We start from the raw sequence: 22,842 nt of genomic DNA, 5'->3' as shown, positions 1-22,842 counted from the left end.
TGGGTTTCATTAGCAAGTAATAGGCTATGTGCCAGCAGCACTGACTTGGAAACCTGAGATTCTAGCTCTTTTATTAGCTAGTTATAGGGGTACCTGGGGTGGCTCAGTCGTTAAGTGTCTGCCTTCGGCTCAGGTCATGGTCCCAGGGTCCTGGGATCGAGCCCCGCATTGGGCTCCTTGCTCAGAGGGGAGCCTGCTTCTCCCTCTCCCACTCACCCTGCTTGTGCTCTTGCTCTGTCAAATAAATAAATAAAATCTTAAAAAAAAAAAGATTATTAGCTTGTTGTGTAACTAGAAGCAAGACAATCATTTATTAAATGAATAGAAGGCATACAATAATTTTTAAGTCCTTTTCCTGATTTTTATAGGATTTCAAAAGAGGGCAAAAATACTTGACTTTTTAAAAACTTGGTATTTAAAACCTAAAGTTTTAGGCCTTTCAGAGCTTCTGTTAAGGTTGAGAGGCTTATAAATTATTGCCAGCTCACTTTGCTTCTCGAATCACCATGGAAGCTTTTTAAAACATGCCTGTGCCTGGGCCCAGAGAGTCTGAATTTAATTAGTCTCAAGTAGGTTACAGCATTTCAGTGCTTACCCGCCTCCCCTTCTCTGTTGCCCACATGATTTTAATGTGCAGCCACGGTTGAGAGCCACTGACTTGGCTAATGAGCAGATTCTCTGTTGGTAGCACCAAAAGTCAGATCATTTTCTTCATGTTCTCTCTAGTGTTTGGTGATGTTATATTTGTCTCTTGGTGGGTTGGAGATGGGGATTATTTTTTATATTATCTATAAAGTGTTTTCTTTCCATTTCCACAGGTCATAGGTTTTGGATCTGTTAAGATTGCGGCATTCATAGCTATGGTAGGAATTCTTTCTATTGTGGCTCAGGTGAGTGTCATTTCATCCATTTTTTCTTTATCATTTTTATTTGGAGAGAACTAGATTTACGGGAAACTGCAAAGAAGTAAATGTTCATGGGGAACCCCTGCACCCCTCTGTCAGTACCCCTCTCCTCCCCTGCCATGGTAACATCTCTTATATCTGTGGTGTACAATATCAGACCCAGTAAACGGGCATGGATACAATCTATAGAACCATCTTTTTTTTTTTTTTTTTTTGTGAGAGAGGCAGCCAGGGGGTGGGGGTGGGGGGTGGGCAGAGGCACAGAGAATCTCTGACAGACTCCACAATGAGCTCAGAGCCCAACACAGGGCTCGATCTCATGACACCAAAAATGACTTGAGCCAAAATCAAGAGTTGGATGCTCAACCGACTGAGCCACCCAGGCACCCCAGAACCATCATTTTTAATAGAATGTTGAGATTGTAATTTAGGAGGAATTTAATACAGCTTTTCAGTACTTTTTAGGATACCTGTTACCTCTACTGGTCAGTTCAGCAAATAACAATTTGCTTTTACAATCACCAATAGTCTAACTCCATATACTGTAAAATAAGCTTAAAATAAAGAAGCACTCTCCTGGTTAATGAGGAAAGTTTAGTAGCAGTGGAAAACAGAAATGAAATCAGTAACTGTTCCAAACCCTGCTATCCCCAGGACTGAAGAGGTGTGGTAATGAGTGCATTAGAACATATGAAATGAGTAAACATTTCCCCACCCATTATAAATATAGGACCACAAAAGGCAGGGTATATGACCTTTAAATGAACTCACTGACATGCCTGGGTGTATTCACGGTATCACATGGAACTGCCTAGAGGCCACTCCCTGAAACGGCTTCATTCTGCTTTATAGCATGGGGCCCAGCAGAGTGCTCTTCAAGGAGAAACAAGAAGGCTATGAGACTGTTTTGCCCAAACGTTAGAACTGACAAGGCTCAAAGGACTCCATCAAGGCAAAAAAGCCTTTTATTTTTTCTTACCGAACTTTTTAGTGAATGTCAATTATGTTGAACTTTCAAGTTGCTCATGATTTTGGTTTGCATTTATAGCAACTCTGGTGAGTCCGTTAGCCAAAACTCTTTTATCCTCTGCCTTTATAGACTATCTGAGCTAGTCGTTTAGCAGACTATATATCTGTTAAAAGTCAAATTTATATTAGTCCAACTTTCTGACACCATGAACTTCCAGCAGAATCCCACATAGTCTGTAAACGTTCAGCAGGGGTTTGCTCTTCCCTGGTGGTGAAGTGATTGGCATTTCTCCAAAGCATCTGAGTCGTGTGCTTCTCAATCACGATTAATTGGTGAACAGCTATGATGACCTTTGGCAAGTGCTAGCAAAGCATTAGATAAACAGGCTTTGGGGAGGGCTCTGAAGGTTAGCCTCGGAACCTCCACAGCTCGACTCGAAAGCTCCGTAAGTACTGCGTGGCTTCCCCGCTCTCAGGCCAGACTGTGTACCTGTAGAGGCCCTTGGTCATTGTAAATGGGCTCCCCTCATTAAGCTGGCATCAAATCTGTGCACTCACATGGTTTCTCAAGACTATCTCCTTTGTTTTACAGACAGTCTTTCTTACCATCCTGATGAGATCATTAGGGAATAAGAATACTGTCCTCCTAGGGTTGGGCTTCCAGATGTTCCAGTTAGCCTGGTATGGTTTCGGATCTCAGGCCTGGTAAGCCTCTCCTTTGCATCCTCATAAACTAACAGACGGAAGCATCTTCTAGAACTTGAGTTGGCTGGATGTGATGTGAAGGAAGCAAGGGTTACTTTGCTGGTTTGGTGTCCTCAGTATTTCAGAAAGGATGTTTAGACTTAATGTGGGGAAGGACGGACGGTAAGTACTCTCAGATTTTTGTTAAATTGCCTTTGCCTCAGAGGTGAAGTTCTTATTTAACTGGATGTGTGTGCCTCCTCCAACGCCTCAAAAAAGTTTTACGTCTGCTTTTTAAACATATTTGTCAGTTTTTAGTGACCTCACATAGTCCACAAGAAGACAAAAAAATGGGTATGATGGGGTTCACTGCCATAATTAGCTGAGTGACTTTGGGTAGTGACATAACCTTTGTAACATTAAGCATCCGAGTTAGACGAACACAAATATCTCCCAAAACCATGTGTGCCCTAAGGCAGTTATTACTGCTAGCACATTAGATGCCCATAAACAGGAAGGAAATTCAAAATAAGCCCTGAGGAGTAAGAGGAAATGTATGTGCCTGCTTATTACCAAATACCAGATTTTCTATCTCCATTTTACATACGAGAATTGATCCTCACTTTACACATGCTTAGAGGAGCTAGAAATGTGGTCAGTGGTTCAATGGTTGATTCTTCTTGTTCTTGAAGATTCCAGTCCTGTGAACTTTGGTTCAGTAGCTGATTCGGTCAGACTTGTGCTACGTTTCAAAGATTTTGCTGACCTGCAAGGGTTTTTCTTTTGAGTTAAGGACGTGCACATTAGCCTCCCCAAGGAAAGTCTGGCCAAACAGGTTTTCAGCCTGATTAGGGCCTCACTTTGCTCACACTCATGCTTCATACTTTAGTTCCTTTCACAGTGACCCTGAACTTCAGGTCTCTGTTTCTGTTGGTGGCACATGACACTTGCTTGAGGGGTGGCAAACTGAGCAGCCCGAGGGCAGTGCGAAGGTGAGAAGCACAGAGAGAAAAGCGGAAAATCAGTGAGGAAGATGTGGTGTTTATAGAAACAAATCCTTTTGAACTTCATTGAGCTTATACATCTTAAAGATGGTAATGGGCAAACAAGGAGGAAGAACGGATTTCGAAGGAGGTAACATAAAATAATGAAATCTTCCCAGCTGTGAAGTAATCATTATTAACAGTATGATGTAGGACCTTCCAGGTTTAAAAAAAAAAAAAATCCATTTTTTAAAGAGGGAAAAATAAATACAACCTAACAGGAGAAAACAGAAAGCTTTTTGTGGTTCTGCCAGATTGTACTCTGAATGGTAAGCTCCTTAGGGCTGCCTTGCCGCCTGACTGCAGTCGCTCTTGTCATTGCAGGATGATGTGGGCAGCAGGGACGGTGGCCGCCATGTCCAGCATCACATTTCCAGCAGTCAGCGCCCTCGTCTCTCGGAACGCAGAGTCAGATCAGCAAGGTGAGGTCACTGTCCCCTTCCCGTTTTCTTCCTTTAGCTAAGATATACTCCAGGTCACGGAGCAGGTGATAGCCATGTGGTCCCTTCTCAGCAATTAGAGCTTTCTCTTTTCCCTCCTGCTTCTGGACTTTCAGAATACTAAGGATTAGAAATAGAACTATCCAAAATAAAAACAAAAAACAAAACTATCCATTTTCTCTCTTCAGTTTTGAGTCTTCTCGTGTGTGTTACCACCAGAGTCACTTTAACAGATGTAATGTCAAATAAGGAAAGACTGGTTAGTAAAGCAATGAGTTCTTTATTTAATCACCATAATTACTGAAATTTAATTTTGAATCAAAGTCCGTTAGCTTAAATTAGGAAATGATTTTTTGAGGGGATAAATAAGTAAATATGTGTACTTTGGAAACAATTAAAATGGAGACAACCATGTGGAGAATAGCACTCTACCATCTAGACTCATCGTGAACCTCTGGCTTCTGTCAGGCAGTTCCCACTGCCAGAATTAATCCTTTCCTTCTCCATCTGTTAATGGCTCACCTAAAGTAGTCAGGAAGTAGTGAATTTTAGAAGGAAAATCTTTTAAATTCATTAGAGCCTTTTTAAAAGTTCTAATAAAAAACTAGATTGGAAAAGATTAATTCATTGCACCTACTTTTCCACATCAGAAATTAGCCATCTTATTCATACCCATTTTTAAAGTGTCACAGATTCTGTGTGTCACCCTGTGGGAAATCCCTTGGCTGTGTGTCCTTGGGGAGGTGTTCCATCTGAAGAAGTGAGACAGCTGTGGGCACTGCCTTGACGTCTGACAGGCACCATCTGGGCTTTCATGACATGAATTCTCTTTGGCTGTTATGGTTGTATGTTCTAATACAGATGTTTCTAAATGTCAGTGTACAACATTACTGGAACACATTAAGTTGGATCATATTTGAACGATTTTGACTGTGGAAACATGCATTTTCATATGATTCAAGCTAATATTTTATCTGCCACATTAGAAGTTGGCACTTCTGGGATTTTTCAGTGCAGGTTACCATGAGGAGCTCACCATGAGGAGCAGTCTGTGTGAATGTGCCCCAAGTACACAACTTAGGGACTGCTATGGACTCACATAAAGGGCTCCAGGAGACAAAGGGCAGATTTTTCCTGTAAAAGGACCATTAGATGAGTAGAGGAGGAAAATCTCATTCCATAGAAAAGTGGAAATTGCCTATAAATGGAGAATAATTATTAGAGTTTTTTTCATTTTTTTATTCCCCATTTATAGGAAGGATCTAACTGTTACGTGGGGAATTCAGCCCCAAAAGAAATTTCACAAACATCACTGTCATTTCATCTCCTTATAGATCTTAGGGGAGAGAGTTAGGACAACATTAACAGGGCATAGTAAAACCCGTAATATATTTGTGCACCAAATGGAACTATGATGGGCGAAGTCCCTAATCTACTTCCCTTAGCACAGACTACTCATACTCAGTCCAGCTGAGCAGAGTATCACAGTTTGTAAGAAAATACTGTTAAGTCCCTAATCTTGAGATGCTTTTCTGAGAAGACGGGCTCCCTTCTCTCCATTCTCATGTAGGAGTCGCCCAGGGGATCATAACTGGAATAAGAGGGCTGTGTAATGGCCTGGGGCCAGCACTGTATGGCTTCATATTCTACATGTTCCATGTGGAACTGACTGAGTTGGAACCAGAACTGAATTCTGACAATGCCGCCCTGCAGGTAATTTGGTGATAAGTCTAGTTTTATAACCATATGTCTGATGTCTGATGATAGCAAAATCTGAACTTAAATTTGGAGAATGTTCTTGTTCATCTGATGTTTCTCTTGTATGTGCTCTGTTCACTGCTTCCTGGGATTGAGGAAGGGTCAGTTCAGTGATGTAGTATCTTCTGCAAAAAGCTCTGTCTTAATTTTGTTCAGAGTCCATTTTTACCTACACAAGTATCTGATCGGAATCCTGTCCTCTGGTGAAGCCCAGCGAAGGCCAAATAAAATGTGAAATGACCTAGATCCCTGCTAGGAATTGAGCTAGAGTGTTTTCTACTACATTTCTTCAGTCGTTCCTTTAGTGTAAATTTCTGTATAAAATTCTTGATGTTCATGAACAGAGTACATAATGTGAGGTCACGGGATGGGGACTGGAGACCCACAACTGCCACTTAAAGGCTGTTGAAAAGTGGTGCAAAGAACAATGATTAGTTGCCCTCTGTCACATTCCAAACACAGGCTCTATGGGAATTGGCCTTGATACTGAATGAAACATTTGCTTATGAGAAAATGATTTACTGTTGGATGGTTTGGGGGAGTCCAGGGCTAATTTTGAAGACTAACCGAATCCTTTATCTCCGTTTGTTTCCCATGCCCCTCAGGGAGCTGTCATCCCAGGCCCACCGTTTTTATTTGGGGCATGTATAGTTCTCATGTCTTTCCTGGTTGCCTTATTCATCCCTGAATACCATAAAGGCAGTGGACTTCAAAAACATAGCAACAGCATCAGCGGCAGCCTGACCAACACCCCAGAGCGGGCCAGTGATGAGGACATTGAGCCACTGTTGCAAGACAGCAGCATCTGGGAGCTCTCTTCCTTTGAGGAGTCTGGGAATCAGTGCACTGAGCTGTGAACTTGGCAGAAAGGGGGATTCTGCAGATGCCTTCTCTGAGAGCCGTGGGAGCCACACCACACGGAGACTCCATGGTGCTGGAAGGGAGATGCTGGTGGCACCCTTCAGGGCCGGGTTTGAGAAGTGACCCTCTCCATCCCTCCACTGCCCCCCCCACCCCGCTCCTGTTCCTTTCCTTCTTTTTGTGGTATATTAGAACAATATTCAAAGTAGTTTCCTGCAAATTTTGCAACTCTCTAAGTCATCTGGAGTCCAAACTTTGAAACTCAAATAGAAAGATTTCTTACCTCTGGTAGGATGGCTTTCCTTGAATAATTCTGGAGGAAGAGTGATAGCAGTTTTCCATCTCCTTTTCAGTGGAAGGTGCAGGGTGGGAGTGGACTGCCATCTCTGGCAAGATCCGAGGTAAAAAGTCCCTGCTTATTTTCTTCCTGTTTCTCTGATCTGTGCCCGCTTAGCCCAGGGGTGTTCATGAGCGGCCGCTCCAAGAGTGACTCAGTATCAGGGATCTATTGCCTTTGTTCAAAGGTCAACAGAAACCCAAATCTTACTCTCCTTTCCTTGTCTCTACTTCCTGTCCTTGGCTAGAATGAAATTCAGCACATACACCTCTGGACATTAATAATGATCAGTGATAACCTATATTAGATAAAAGGAAAATTTTCTTAAAAATTTAAATTATGAAGAACTAGCAACTCAGATCGCTGGCCCTGGTGTTTTGGTCAGATCCCAGGTAATTTTACAGAAGAAAAACGCACATCAAGTGTTCTGGTGGCAACAGAGAATTTGAAGGGAGCTTCTAAGAAAGTTTTCAATAATACAAATATTCCTAAGTGAGGATGAGAATTAATTAGTGACCGGATACCAGTGGAGTTTATATCCAAGTTCAGACTCCTAGAACACATTATTACCATCTGCTCCTTGCTGCATCTTCTGTCTTCTCGATTTTTCTCGTTCATCTCACTCCTGCCTTAACTGCTCTATTGTATGCATCGGTTTTCAGTCGGGTCTTTATTTCCATCTGTTTATCTGACTTTTGAATTTCATGGGAATATGCACATCAGATTCTTTTCTAAAATGTGGTTTAGGAAGCTCAGTTTCACAATAAGTGTCTTGCTAATTTTTCGAGATGTTCTATGGACAGAAAATTTTACAGATTTATATGTATTTTCCTGCACCAGTAAATCGACCATTAACTAGGCCCCACCCACCTTGAACAGAGCACTCCTCTGAAAGTTTTATAGGTATGAAATATATGTAGATATTTGTAAGGAGTTTTAAATTTTTTTTGATGGGGTGCTGTGTAAATCTTGTATTTATAAATGTAATGAAGGTGTTGAAAGAAAAATATATATACAACTTTTATAAAAGGATTGTGTACTGACTGAACACATTTAAAAGAAAATATATTTTGAAACCTGTTCTGCTGTGAACAGAGATAACATATCTTTTTACTATGCTGTTGGTTTTTAAGTTAAGCTTCCTAATGCATAATAAATTTGCAATGGATACCTTTATGTCTTGTGTTTCTTTAAAGCAAATAGTACCATTGATCTTTGGGTTCTCTTTTGGGTGGGTATCAACTAAATTCTTAATCCTTAATTAAGCTAATGCAAAAAAGAGGTATATTTTCAAAAAAAATTTGATTTTTAACAGACTCCCTTCAAAAACCTATCATAGCTTTTTCATCTAAAATAAAAAAACAGAGACACAAACATATTTGTACACCCATTTACTGGCATTCTTCATAATAGCCAAAAGGTGGAAGCAACCCGAGTGTTTGCTGTTGACTGAATGGATAAAGGAAATATGGCATTTACATACAAGGAAATCCTCAACCTAGGGAAGGAAGGAAATTCTAACTCACACCACAACATGGATGAACTTTCAAGACATGATAAGTGAAGTAAGCCAGTCACAAAAGGACATACACAGTGTGGTTCCACTTTAGTCAAATTCAGACAGAAAGTAGAATAGCGGATGCCAGAACTAGGAAAGGGTAAGGGGGAATTACTGTTTAATGGGTAGAGTTTCAGCTTTGCAAATGGACATGGTGAGGATGATTGCATAAAAGTGTGAATGTACTCAGTGCCACTGAACTAAAAATGGTCAACTGTAGGTTATGTGTATATTTTGCCACAATTTTTAAAAAATGCTCTCGTGACATCTTTACTATTGCTTACCAAAATTGCAGTTTCTTTACCCAGTATAACGAATGTCAAAACTGGGATAAAATCTACCATTTTAACCATTTACAATTTAGTGGTTTTTAATTTATTCACAAGGTTGCACAGCTGTTAGGACTATCTCCAAAACATTTCCATCATAGGCTGAGGGAACAATGTCCACCATTGAATTATTAAACCAGACTCTTATGGAAGGGCTGCCACCTGACCAGTGATAGAATTTCTAGGCTAGGAAGTGAGTTCTGTGGGGTGATGGCTGGGGCTGACAGTGTACCTGGTTCTGCCTGTGCTGGAAAAACTGCAAACTGGGTTTGGCTGCTACTCTCGGGAAGAACCGCCACTGCCAGCATGAAGAAGCGTCACCAGAATGAAGCTGTGGGAAATGAGAAGGCAGGAAGGAGTCCGTTAGTCCCTCCTCTTCTTCAGTATGCAGTTTCTATCCAGCACCCTTCATCAGCCGACGGAGCCAGCTGACAAAGCAGAACAGGTGTGTGCCGAGGAAAGGACAGGCTGGGACTAAGACAGCGACTGGCACCCTCAACACACCTTATGTGAACTTCTGATCCTCACTGGCACCTCTCCTGTGACCCAGATCTGCATTTGCTAAAGGATGTGGATCTTCCACAGCTTGTTAACGTCTTCCCCTAACTTTTCTACTGAGCATTAAAGTACAGTTGAACAACGTTGGGGGTAAGGGTGCCAAGTCCCTATGCGGTCAAAAATCCACATGTAACTTGACTCACCAAAAACTGAATTACTGATAGCCTATACTCTTAAATGGAAGCCTTACAGTAACAACACATATTTTGTATGTTGCATGTATTACATACTGCATTCTTATAATAAAGTAAGCTAGAAAAAAGAAAATGTTAAGAAATCTTAAAATAGGGGCACCTGGGTGGCTTAGTTGTTAACTGTCTGCCTTCGGCTCAGGTCATGATCCCAGGGTCCTGGGACTGAGCCCCACATCAGGCTCACTGCTCGGCGGGAAGCCTGCTTCTCCCTCTCCCACTCCCCCTGCTGTGTTCCCTCTCTCGATGTCTCTCTCCTGTCAAATAAAATCTTTTAAAAAAATAATAAAATACTAGTTATGAGGGAAAATAACTTTTTCATTAGAAATTTACAGTCAAGGGGCGCCTGGGTGGCTCAGTCGTTAAGCGTCTGCCTTCGATTCAGGCTCTGGGATCAAGCCCCACGGCTTCTCCCTCTCCCATTACCCCTGCTTGTGTTCCCTCTCTCCCTGTGTCTCTGTCTATAAATAAAATTTAAAAAAAAATTTTAAAATACATCTACAGTATCATTTCTTAAAAAGTCCATGTAGAGGGGACCTCTGCAGTTCAAATCCTTGTTCAAGGGCCAGCTGTACTAGAGACAGAAAAGATGGCAGAGGAGTAGGGGACCCTATTCCAACTGGTCCCTGGAATTGAGCTGGACAGCTACCAGACCACTCTGAGCACCCAAGAAATCGTCCTGAGATGTAAGAAAATAGATCCAGATCTCTACAAACGGAATATCGCAGGCAGTAGGTTTTGAGGTACCAAGCAAGCAGGGAGCCGTGATTCTGTGGGCAGATTTTGGAGGATAAATGGCAGCGGGAGGGAGCCTGGCCATGGGGATCCTACACCGCCAGTGAGCGACAGCCTCACACGCTGGGGACCGGGCACAGGCTCACAGACCTGTAGCGGCGGGGAAAGGACTTTAGGGCAGCCCCCCTGACGGAAACCAGGAGCGGTGGGGTCACACGTGCAAACTGGGTGCGGCTGCGGTTTTAGAAGCACAAAGGGCAGAGACATGCCCCGACCTGGAGGCAGGACTCAGAGCGCTGCGGAGGGGTGTACAACCCAGGACCCTGTAGTTTATAGCAGCACAGAAAGAAATGGAGAGACTGTGGCTGGAGAGCTCACTGAAGAACAGAATGTGATCTCTCTGCTCTGAGGCAGAGGGTTGGAAACGGTATCTTCTGCTCTGACTCACGGAAGAGACACGGAAAGCAACCAGGGAACAAAAGCCCCCAAAAACCGGTTTCCACTGAGCCCATCCCCCACCACAGGGTAACAGACACATGAAAAAATGTCCATCAACATTAGCCATCAGGGAAATTCAAATCCAAACCACACTGAGATACCACCTTACACCAGTTAGAATGGCAAAAATGGACAAGGCAAGAAACAACAAATCTAGAGAGGTTGTGGAGAAAGGGGAACCCTCTCACACTGTTGGTGGGAATGCAAGTTGGTACAGCCACTTTGGAAAACAGTGTGGAGGTGCCTCAGAAAATTAAAAATAGAGCTACCCTATGACCCCGCAATTGCACTACTGGTATTTACCCCAAAGACACAGATGTAGTGAAAAGAAGGGCCATATGCACCCCAATGTTCATAGCAGGAATGTCCGCAATAGCCAAACTGTGGAAAGAGCTGAGATGCCCTTCAACAGATGAATGGATGAAGAAGATGTGGTCCATATATACAACGGAATATTACTCAGCCATCAGAAAGGATGAATACCTAAGGTTTGCATCAACATGCATGGGACTGGAGATTATGCTAAGTGAAATATGTCAAGCAGAGGAAGTCAACTATCATTTGGTTTCACATATGATAAACCAATTATATGGTTTCACATAAGAAACAGCATAGAGGACATTAGGAGAAGGAAGGGAAAAATGAAGGGAGGGAAATTGGAGGGAGAGACGAACCATGAGAGACTATGGACTCTGAGAAACAAACTGAGGGTTCTAGAGGGGAGGGGGGTGGGGGGATGGGTTAGCCCGGTGATGGGTATTAAGGAGGGCACGTACTGCATGGAGCACTGGGTGTTATATGAAAACAATGAATCGTGGATCACCACATCAAAAACTGATGATGTATGATGACTAACATAACATAAAATAAAATTTTTTAAAAAATGCTCACTCTTGCCACTTTTATTCAACATATTATTGAAAGTCTTATGCATGGGCGCCTGGGTGGCTCAGATGGTTAAGCGTCTGCCTTTGGCTCAGGTCATGATCCCAGGGTCCTGGGATCGAGTCCCACATGGGGCTCCCTGCTCCTTGGGAGCCCGCTTCTCCCTCTGCTTCTCTCTCTCCGCCCCCCACCCCTGGCCGCCGCTCATGAATAAGTAAAATCTTTAAAAAAAAAAAAAGTCTTAAGCAAGAAAAAGAAATAACAGGCCTCCAAATTGGAAAAGAAGAAGTAAAACTGTCACCATTTGCAGATGACATAATATTACATACAGAAAACCCTAAAGACTCTAAACAAAGAGTCCAGTAAAGTTGCAGGATATAAAATCAATATACCAAAATTAAAAAACCCTGTTAGTTCTATACAGTGTTAATGAACCATCAGAAAAATTAAGAAAACAATTCCATTTACAACTGCACCAAAATGAATACAATACCTAGAAATAAATTTAAGAAGGTGAAAGACCAGGGAGCCTGGATGGCTCAGTTGAGCATCTGACTCTTGGTTTCAGCTCAGGTCATGATCTCACAGTTGTGAGATCAAGCCCACCCCCCCCAAATAAATAAATCTTTAAAAAAAAAAGAAGGGTAAAAGAACTGTAGACTTGAAACTGTAAGACACTGATGAAATAAACTGAAGACACAAATAAATGGAAAGATATTCAATGTTCATGGGCTGGAAGAATATTGTTAAATATGCACACTATCCACAGCAATCTTCAAATTCAACGGAATCCCCATAAAATTCCAATTGTATTTTTCACAGAAATAAGCAATCCCACAATGTGTATAGAACCACAAAAGATCCCAAATATACAAAGGAACCTTCAGAAAAACCAACAAATCTGGAATATCACACTCCCTGACTTTCAAACAATACTGTAAAAGTACAGTAATCAAATAGTATGATATTGACATAAAAACAGGCACATATAGGTCAGTGGAACACAACAGAGCCCAGAAATTAACCCTCTCATAAAGAGCCAATTAACTTATGATCAAGGAGCCAGAAATATACAATTGGGGGCGAAATACAGACTGTTTTGTTTTTTTTTTTTCAAGATTTTATTTATTTATTTGACACAAAGAGAGAGAGTACAAGCAGGGGGAGTGGCAGGCACAGGGAGAGGGAAAAGCAGACTCGCTGCTGAGGCTGCGTAGGGAACCCAATATGGGGCTCGATCCTGGGATCATGACCTAAGCCAAAGGCAGACGCTTAACCAACTGAGCCACCCAGGCATCCCCGGAAAATACAGACTGTTAAATCAGTGTTTTTGGAAAAGAGGGCAGCAACATGCAGAAGAACAAAACTGCACAACTATATTACACCATTCACAAAAATTAACTCAAAATAGACTAGACTTGAAAGCAGAATCTGAAACTATAAACCTCCTAGAAGCAGTAAGCTCAATGTCAGTCTTAATAATAAATACAAAGACTTCTAGATGGCCAAAAAGTACGATTCCAACATCATTAATCATCAGGAAAATGCAAATCAAAACCACAATGAGCTACCACTTCACACCTGTCCGAATGGCTTTTATAAAAAAAATAAAAATAACATGTTGGCAAGAACATGGACAAAAGGGAACACTTGTTCACTGCTGGTGGGAATGCAAATTGGTGCAGCCACTATGGAAAACAACATGTGGTTTTCTCAATAAATAAAAAACAGAACTACCACGTAATCCAGCAATTCCACTTCTGTGTACTATCTGAAGAAAACAAAAACACTAACTTGAAAAGATACTTGCATCCCCATTTTGTTTGAAGCATTATTTAAAATATCCAAGATGCAGAAACAATCTAAGGGTCTCTCAATGCCTTAATGGACAAAGTAATGTGATATATATAGATATATACAGGTACATAAAATTTACTCAGCAAAAAAAAAAAAAATCTTGCTTTAAAAAAATTTCATTTATAATAGCTTCCCCCCAAATTAGGATTAAATCTAACAAAATATGTGAAGGATCTGCATGCAGACTACAAAGCACTAAGGATCTCAAACAAACAAGACCTACATAAAGGGAAAGGCAGAATGAGCAAAGATACTAATTCCCTAAAACTGATCTATAGATTTAATGTAGTTTTTAACAAAATGCCAGCAGGATCTTTTTAGATATACACAAGCAGATACTAAAACCTATGTGGTAAGAGTGTAGTAGCTATGATAATTTTGAAAAAGAAACCATGGTACCTGATTTTAAGAAGTACTCTGTAGTGGGGTGCCTGGGTGGCTTAGTCATTAAGTGTCTGCCTTCGGCTCAGGTCATGATCCCAAGGTCCTGGGATCAAGCCCCACATCGGGCTCCCTGCTCAGCGGGAAGCCTGCTTCTCCCTCTCCTGCTCCCCTTGCTTGTGTTCCTGCTCTTGCTATCTCTCTTTCTGTCAAATAAATAAAATCTTAAAAAAAAAAAAGTACTCTGTAGCTACAGTAACCAACTGATGACAAACGTGCAAAAGCAAAAGGTGGTATGTGTAGATCTAATTCTTTACAACTGATGTATATTTTTGTAGCCCTGGGGCTATTTTATGATTTTGAACTATTCCTCCACATCTTTTCAATGTATTTCCCACACTATAACCAGAGGGGTCCTGACAAATATCTATGAGATCTTGTCCCTCATTTGCCCAAGAACTCCGGCCCTTCATACAGGCCCAAAAACTCCACATGCCCTCCCCCAATTCTGGTACCTCCCTGCACACTGGCCACCCCCAAATCCCTCAAACTGGCTGCTACCTCAGGGCATTCTCACGTTGTCCCCCTGATGCCTTTCCTGACTGTCCTATTGAAAATCACCACCCAGTTCCCAGAACAATGTCTACCATTCTGACCTTTAGAGTTGCCTTTTGGAACACAGGACTATTCTGAAGACTGGTTTGTTGTGGGTATCAAAAGGTGGTTAATTTTTTCCTTCTCCAAAGCCAAAACTGCAAACTATCTGTGAAAATTCATCTCGTGAAGAGGAGTCTGTTCTCAGTCTCACTCTGTGTAAGTCCAGAGTACGTCTGCTCACATTTTGATCCTGCACCCACTCTGCTCCCCTGGGATCTACCCTGGAGAGGCTGCAGGAGAGGTCCTTGACAGGTACTCACCCATGGCCTGAGCACTGGGTTGAGAGGAACAGCTAGAATGATGTATGGGCCAGAGCAGCTTATGGAACAGAGAGAACAGACAGACCCAGGGGTAAGAGCCACAAGGCACTGGAAAGGGGGAGGTGTCCCCTTCCCTGACCTTATGAGTAAAGACAAGCGGTGTGGGCAGGGAACACAGAGAAGCACTGGGTGGAGCTTCTGTTCTGGGACAGCCTGGATGTTCTTCTTTGCTCCTGACTGAACATTCCACAAAACAGTTGTAGACATCATCCCCTGCCAGCTGGGACTCTGGGCTTCTGGTTTTTTTAATGAGATATATGCCTTCTATCCCTTAGCACATACTTCTTCAGACTATCTGGACTGAATTCATGACTGTTGTATCTTAAAATCTTAAAAAAAAAAAACCACTTTCAATTATGTACTCATGCTATTTCCTTCAAGAATGAATGAATAAGGGGCACCTGGGTGACTCAGATGTTTGGGCATCTGCCTTCAGCTTGGGTCATGATCTCCAGGTCCTGGGATAGAGTCCCATGTCGGGCTCCCTGCTCAGCGGGGAGTCTGCTTCTCCCTCTCCTTCTGCCCCCCTCTCCCACACCCCCTCGTGCTCTCTCTCTCTCAAGTAAACAAAATCCTTTTTTTTTTTTAGATTTTATTTATTTGACAGAGAGAGACAGCGAGAGAATGAGCAGGGGGAGTGGGAGAGGGAGAAGCAGGCTTCCCGCCGAGCAAGAAGCCCGATACGGGGCTCAATCCCAGGACCCTGCGATCATGACCTGAACTGAAGGCAGCCACTTAACTGACTGAGCCACCCAGGTGCCCCTCAAATAAACAAAATCTTAAAAAAAACAAAAAACAAAAAATCCACACATACAAACACACACACACAAACAAACACAAAAAACAAACAAAAAAAGAAAAAGAACAAATTAAGCCCAAAGTTAGCAGAATGGAGGAAATAAAGAGTAGAGCAGAAATAAAGAACAGAAAAATAGGAAAGATTACCCAAACTAAGACTTGGTTCCTTGAAAAGATAAAACTGACAAACCCTTAGCTACACTAGCCACAGAATAGAGAGAGGACCCAAGCCAACAAAATTAAAAATGAAAAAGAAAACATGACAACTGATACCATAGAAATACAAAGGATCAAAAGAGGCTAGCTACTATGAACTATACGCCAACAAACTGATCAAACAGAAACAGAAAAATTCTCAGAAAAATACAACCTACCAAGAATGAATCAGAAAAAAAATTGAGGGCGCCTGGGTGGCTCAGTTGGTTAAGCGACTGCCTTCAGCTCACGTCATGATCCTGGAGTCCTGGGATCCGAGTCCCATATTGGGCTCCCTGCTCAGCGGGGAGTCTGCTTCTCCCTCTGGCCCTCTTCCCTCTCGTGCTCTCTGTCTCCCATTCTCTCTCTCTCAAATAAATAAATAAAATCTTAAAAGAAAAAAAATTGAAAATGTGAACTAATAAGGAGACTGAACTGGTAATCAAAAGTCTCCCAATGAAGAAAAGCCCAGAACCAGATGGCTTCCCTCATAAATTTTACCAAACATTTACAGGAGAATTAACACTACTCCTCCTCAAAGTTGTCCAAAAAATCAAATAGGAGAAAGTACTCCCAAACTCCATTTTCCTGAACAAAGACACATAAGGACACTACTGGAAAACTGCAGGCCAATATCCCAGATAAATGCAAAAATTCCCAACAATATACTAGCAAAGTAAATTCAACAGCCCATTAAAAGGATAATTCAGGGGTGCTCGGGTGGCTCAGTCGGTTAGGCGTCTGCCTTTGGCTCAGGTCACGATCTCAGGGTCCTGGGATGGAGCCCGAGCGCCCCAAGTCGTCGGGCTCCCTGCTCAGTGGGGAGTCTGCTTCTCCCTCTACCTCTGCCCCTCCTCCTACTTGTGTTATCTCTCTCTCTTGAGTGCATGCATGCCCTCTCTCTCTAACAAATAAAATCTTTAAAAAATAGTAAAAGGAAAATTCACCATGATCAAGTGAGATTTATCACTGGGATACAAGGAAGGTTCAACATATGCAAATCAACCAACATGATACACTGCATTAATAGAACAAAAGCTAAAAAAATCCCATCATTTCAATAGATGCAGAAAGAACACTGGACAAAATTCAACATCCTTTCATGATTTAAAAAAAAAAACTCTCAAGTAATAGGACACAGACAGAACATACTTCAAATTACAAAGGCCATGTATGACAAGTCCACAAAACAAACATACTCTAAGGTGAAAGGTTGAAAGCTTTTTTTCACTGAAGATCAGGACAAGAGTGCTCACTCTTGGCACTCCTTTGAACATAATACTGGAAGTCTGAGCCAAAGAAATCAGGGAAGACAAAGAAATAAAAGGCATCCAAATTAGAAAACAAGAAGTAAAACTGTTTCTATATATAGGTGACATGATCTTAATACAGAAAATCCTAAAGACTCTGCTGAAGACGCTGTTAAAACTAATGAACTTAATAAAGTTGCGTAATACAAAAGCAACATAAAAAATCAGTTCCATTTCAGGACTTCTGGGAAAATGGTGGAACAGGACGATCCTGTGTTTACCTCACCCCATGCATACAACTAGGTGACACCCGCACTGGTGTAAATAATCCAGAAAATGACCTGAAGACTGGCGGAACAGACTCTCCGCAGCTAAATGTAGAGAAGAGGCCATACTGAGGAGGGTAGGAAGGGTGGTGGAGACGTGGTCTAGAGCCAAGAAGACCCACAGGACTATCCACAGAAGGGTGCCAAGGGTGTGGAGAGAGGAGAGGATATGCCCCTCCAGGCACCTCAGACGTGGGCACCTGCCCAAAGAAGACAAATTCCCATACCATTTGACTCTGAAAACCAGATGGGACTGGTTTGGCAAGTTCTTACACCAAGAGGCTTAGCACCTGGAACTTTAAGGATCGGTGGGAGAGCTGGAGGGTGAAAGTAAACTGAGTCGCCGCCCTTAAAGATACAGCACAACAAACAGCCCCAATGAGATACAGCATAGAATTAGCAGTTCCAAAAACACTTGAGGAATACAAGAAAAAGATTTATTTACTAATCTCAGAGCAGGTGCCGGAGGAGCAGGAATCTTTGGAAGAGGTCTCCAAGAGCAAAGGAGCTGGTGAGTGTCATCCAACATCTGAACCTCCAGCATAGATACAGAGACACCTATGGGAATCAGCGCAGTTCAACACTCTCTAACTAGCTTCCTAACAGTGCACACAGGCCCATGTCCCTCTGCAGACTCACCCCCTCCGTCTCAGCCTCCACAGTCTTCCTGGGTGACTGCAGTTCCCTCACAGAGCAGACAGGCACAGACTTTGTTGGCACCATGCCCCATCCCCATGTTCTCCTGAAGACTCCCACCCTCCAACTTATGTTTATAAAAGTCCATTCAAAGCAGAGCCACAGCACGGCAGCGTGCAACAAGCACCCCAACAGAAGCTAGCACCACTCCATACTGACTCCTGCCCCAGGGGAGAGAAAGATAACCACATACAACAGTCCATCTGTGTCCCCAGCAGTGGACCGGGAGCACACATCTGGTATGACTGCAGGACCTGCCCACCAATGAAAGCTTCTAAGGGGACAACACAGGAAGAGTGACCTGCAGTTTGATGCTACTACACCTCTGGCAAAGACCTGGTCTGACTCAATTCAAGCCCCACGCAGCCCCAGACAGGCCCACTAACACACGAACCAAACTCTGCCCACAGCAGGCAAAGAGAGCCATTGCAGATAACTGGTCTGAAGGCAAATGTGACTTAGCCAAAACAGCAGGACACCCCTGCTGCAACACACACAGGACAGCAAGCAATACTCCTGAAGTGCCAGGTTCTGGGGAGCAGGGGACATTGCACTGCAGGGCACTACAGGACCTCTTCCTCGTAAGACCACAACTTTCAAGAGCAGGAGTTGTAGATGACTTTTTTTTTTTTTTTAAGATTTTATTTATTTATCTGACAGAGAGAGCGAGAGAGCACAAGCAAGGGGACCAGGAGATGGAGAGGGAGAAGCAGGCCTCCCGCCGAGCAGGGAGCCCGATGAGGGGCTCGATCCCAGAACCCTGGGATCACGACCTGAGCCAAAGGCAGATGCTTAACCATCTGAGCCACCCAGGCGACCCATGTAGCTGACTTTCCTAACTCACAGAAACAGACACAGAGCTAGGCAAAAGGAAGAGACAAAGGATTATGTCCCAAATGAAAGAACAGAACAAATCATAGCAAGAGCGCTAATTAGTATACCTGATATAGAATTTAAAATAATGGTCAACAAAAAGATATTGGACTTGACGAAAAAGTGGAGGACCTCAGTAAGACCCCTGACAAAGAGAAAACATAAAAAAGAACCAATCAGCGATGAAGAATTCAATATTGAAATTAAAAATAACCTAGAGAGAATAAATAGACTAGAGGAAGCAGAAGAACAGATCACTGACTTGGAGGACACAGTAATAGAAAGCAATATGAACAGGAGAGAGAAAAAAGAATAATAAAAAATAAAAATAAGACTTAACAAATTCCATGACACCATCAAGTGTAATAACAATCTTGTTATAAGGATCCCAGAAGGAGAAAAGAGAGAAAGAGGGAAGAAAATTTATTTCAAGAAATAATAGCTCAAAACTTCCCACATCTGAAGAAGGAACAGAAATCCTGATCTGGAGGCAAAGACTCCCCAACAAAATCAACCAAAGGAGGTCCACAACAAGAAACACAGTAACTGAAATGGTCAAAAGTAGTGACAGAAAATTCTAGAAGCAGTAAGAGTAAAGACTTACGTACAAGGGAAACCCCACAGAGCTATGAACTGACTTTTCAGCAAAAACTTTGCAGGCCAGAAGGGAGTGGCATGATACATTCAAAAGTGCTGAAAGAAAAAAAAAAAAACAGCAAAGAATACTCTATCCAGCAAGGGTACCATTCAAAATAATAAAGATAAAGAGTTTACCAGACAAATATGTTAGAAGAATTCATCACCACTAAACTAGCCTTACAAAAAATTATTAAAGGGGACTGTTTGAGTGGAAAGGAAGGACCATAAGCAGGAGAAAAAAAAGTAGGAAGCACAAAAGCAGTAACATTCAGTATACCTATAAAAATCAGTCAAGGGATGGGGCGCCTGGGTGGCTCAGATGGTTAAGCGTCTGCCTTCGGCTCAGGTCATGATCCCGGGGTCCTGGGATCGAGCCCCACATCGGGCTCCCTGCTTTGCGGGAAGCCTGCTTCTCCCTCTCCCACTGCCCCTGCTTGTGTCCCCTCTCTTGCTGTGTCTCTCTGTGTCAAATAAAATCTTAAAAAAAAAAAAAAATTAGTCAAGGGATTCACAAAATAAAAGAATGTAAGGTATGACACTATATACCTGAAAAATGGCAGAAAGAGAAGTAAAAATTTAGTGCTTTTAGAATTAGTTTAAATTTAGGCAACCATCATCTTAATATAGCCTGCTATATGCATAAGATATCATGTATACACCTGACAGTAACCACAAATCAAAAACTTGTAATTGATATGCAAAAAATAAAGAAAAAGGAATCCAAAGTATATCATTAAAGAAAGCCAGCCATGGCCAGCCTTTGTCTCAGGTCATGATCCCAGGGTCCTGGGATCCAGTCCCAGACTGGGCTCCCTGCTCAGCGGGGAGCCTGCTTCTCCCTCTGCCCCTCCCCATCCTCATGCATGCACATGCTCTCTCTCTAATACATAAAATTAAAAAAAAAATTAAAATAAAATAAAGCCAGCAAACCATGAGAAAAGAGCAACCGAAGAAAGGAACACAGAGGAACTACTAAAACAACCATACAGCAAGTAACAAAATGGCAATAAATACAAACCAATCAACAATTACATCGAATGTAAATGAACTAAACACTCCATTCAAAAGACATGGGTTACAGAATGGATAAAAAAGCAAGACAAACCTATATGTTGCCTACAAACCTAAAGACACACATTGAAAGTGAAGGGATGGAAAAGCAATTATCATGCAAATGGAAGCTAAGAGAAAGCTGGGATAGCAATACTTACATTGGACAAAATATACTTTAAAATAAAGACTAACAAGAAACAAAGAGGAGCACCTAAGTGGCTCAGTCAGTTGAACAGTGGACTCTTGATTTCAGCTCAGGTCATGATCTCGAGGTCCTGGGATCAAGCCCTGCTTCAGGCTCCACACAGCAGGGAGTCCGCTTGAGGATTTTCTCTCTCTCTCTGTCTCTCCCCTTCTCTCTCTGCCCCTCCCCCGACTTACTCGCACACGTGCGCTCTTTCCCCTAAAATATATAAATAAATCTTAAAAAAAAAAAAAAGGATCCTTCACAATCATAAAGGGAACAATCCAAAAGGAGGCTATAACAATTGTAAATATTTATGTACCCAACATGGGAGCAACAAATACATAAAGCGACTATTAACAAACATAAAGCAAAAAACTGATAGTAATACAATAATAGTAGGGAACTATAACACCCACTTACATTAATGGATAGATCATGGAAACAGAAAATCAACAAGGAAACAGCTTTGAATGACACATTGGACTAGATGGATCTAACAAATATACACAGAACATTCCACACTAAGACAGAATACACATTCTTTTCAAGTGCATAGAGAACATACTCTAGATCATGTCAGGCCACAAAACATGTCTCAACAAACTAAAAAATACTGAAATTGTATCATGCATCTTTTCCAACCACAATGCTATGAAACTACAAATCAACCACAAGAAGAATTCTGGAAAGAACAATTGTACATGGAGGTTAAACAAGCTACTAAACAATGAATGGGTCAACCAAGATTATCAAAGAGGAAGTCAAAAAATACACGGAGACAAAGGAAAATAAAAACACAACCAGTCTAACATTTTTGGGAAGCAGCAAAAGTTCTTCTAAGAGATTATAGCAATACAGGCCTTCCTCAAAACCAAAAACAAAAAAAGCAAAAACAAAACAAAACAAAAAATAAACAACATAACCTTACACCTAAAAGAACCAGAAAAAGAAGTACAAAGCCTAAACCCAGTAGTAGGAAAGAAATAACAAAGGTAAGAGCAGAAATAAACAAAATAGAGAAACACCACCACCACAAAAATAGATCAATGAAACCAGAACCTGGTTCTTTGAAAACACCAATAAAACTGATAAACCTTTAGCCAGATTCAACAGAGGGAAAAAAAAAAAAAAGACTCAAAATCAAAAATGAAAGAGGGGAAATAACAAGTGACACCACAAAAATACAAAGGATTCTAAGAGACCACTACAAAAAAATTATATATATATATATACATATATGCGTGTGTGTGTGTATATGTATATACATATATATGTGCCAAGAAATTGAACAACCCAGAAGAAAAGGTAAATTCCTAGAAATATATAACCTCCCAAAACTGAATCAGGAAGAAATAGAAAATTTGAACAGACCGATTACTAGCAATGAAATTGAATAGGTAATCAAATAATTCCCAACAAACAAAAGTCCAAAAACAAACGGCTTCGTGGGGAAATTCTACCATTTAAAGAAGAATACCTATTCTTCTCAAACTATTCCAAAAAAACAGAAAAGACAAGCTACCAAATACATTCTATGAGGCCAGCAGTACCCTCATACCAAAACTAAATGAAGACACTACAAAAAAAAAAAAAAAAAAAAAGAGAGAGCGAGAACTACAGGCCAGTATCGCTGACTACAGATGCAAAAAATCCTCAGTAAAATAATAGCAAACTGAACCAACAATACATCCAAAAAATCATTCACCACGATCAAATGGGACTTATTCCTGGGATGCAACGATGGTTTAATATTTGCAAATCAATGTGATACATCACATCAACAAGACAAAGAATAAAAATCATGATCATAAAATAATAGCGTCCATTACAGTAAATACAAAAAAAGCATTTGACAAAGT

The 22,842-nt window shown here is 41.6% G+C and overlaps 1 protein-coding gene across 1 annotated transcript in view; it reads left to right on the top strand.

Moving 5' to 3' along the window:
* Positions 1-8,173, top strand: part of MFSD14B (major facilitator superfamily domain containing 14B) — a 70,764-nt gene extending 62,591 nt beyond the window's left edge. Inside the window, exons 8-12 of the mRNA XM_025891742.2 lie at positions 819-890; positions 2,467-2,579; positions 3,926-4,023; positions 5,612-5,754; positions 6,405-8,173. Of these exons, the coding sequence (XP_025747527.1) occupies positions 819-890; positions 2,467-2,579; positions 3,926-4,023; positions 5,612-5,754; positions 6,405-6,656 (678 nt within the window). The 3' untranslated portion in view covers positions 6,657-8,173. The remainder of the gene's footprint in view (positions 1-818; positions 891-2,466; positions 2,580-3,925; positions 4,024-5,611; positions 5,755-6,404) is intronic.
* The last annotated feature ends 14,669 nt before the right edge of the window (positions 8,174-22,842 follow it).

Source organism: Callorhinus ursinus, unplaced genomic scaffold (genome assembly GCF_003265705.2).
Source record: "Callorhinus ursinus isolate GAN/ISIS: 27379988/994484 unplaced genomic scaffold, GSC_fseal_2.0 scaffold28, whole genome shotgun sequence".
Lineage (NCBI taxonomy): Eukaryota > Metazoa > Chordata > Mammalia > Carnivora > Otariidae > Callorhinus > Callorhinus ursinus.
The sequence above is the reverse complement of the archived record's forward strand: the minus strand, read 5'-3'. Positions and strand labels throughout refer to the sequence as shown.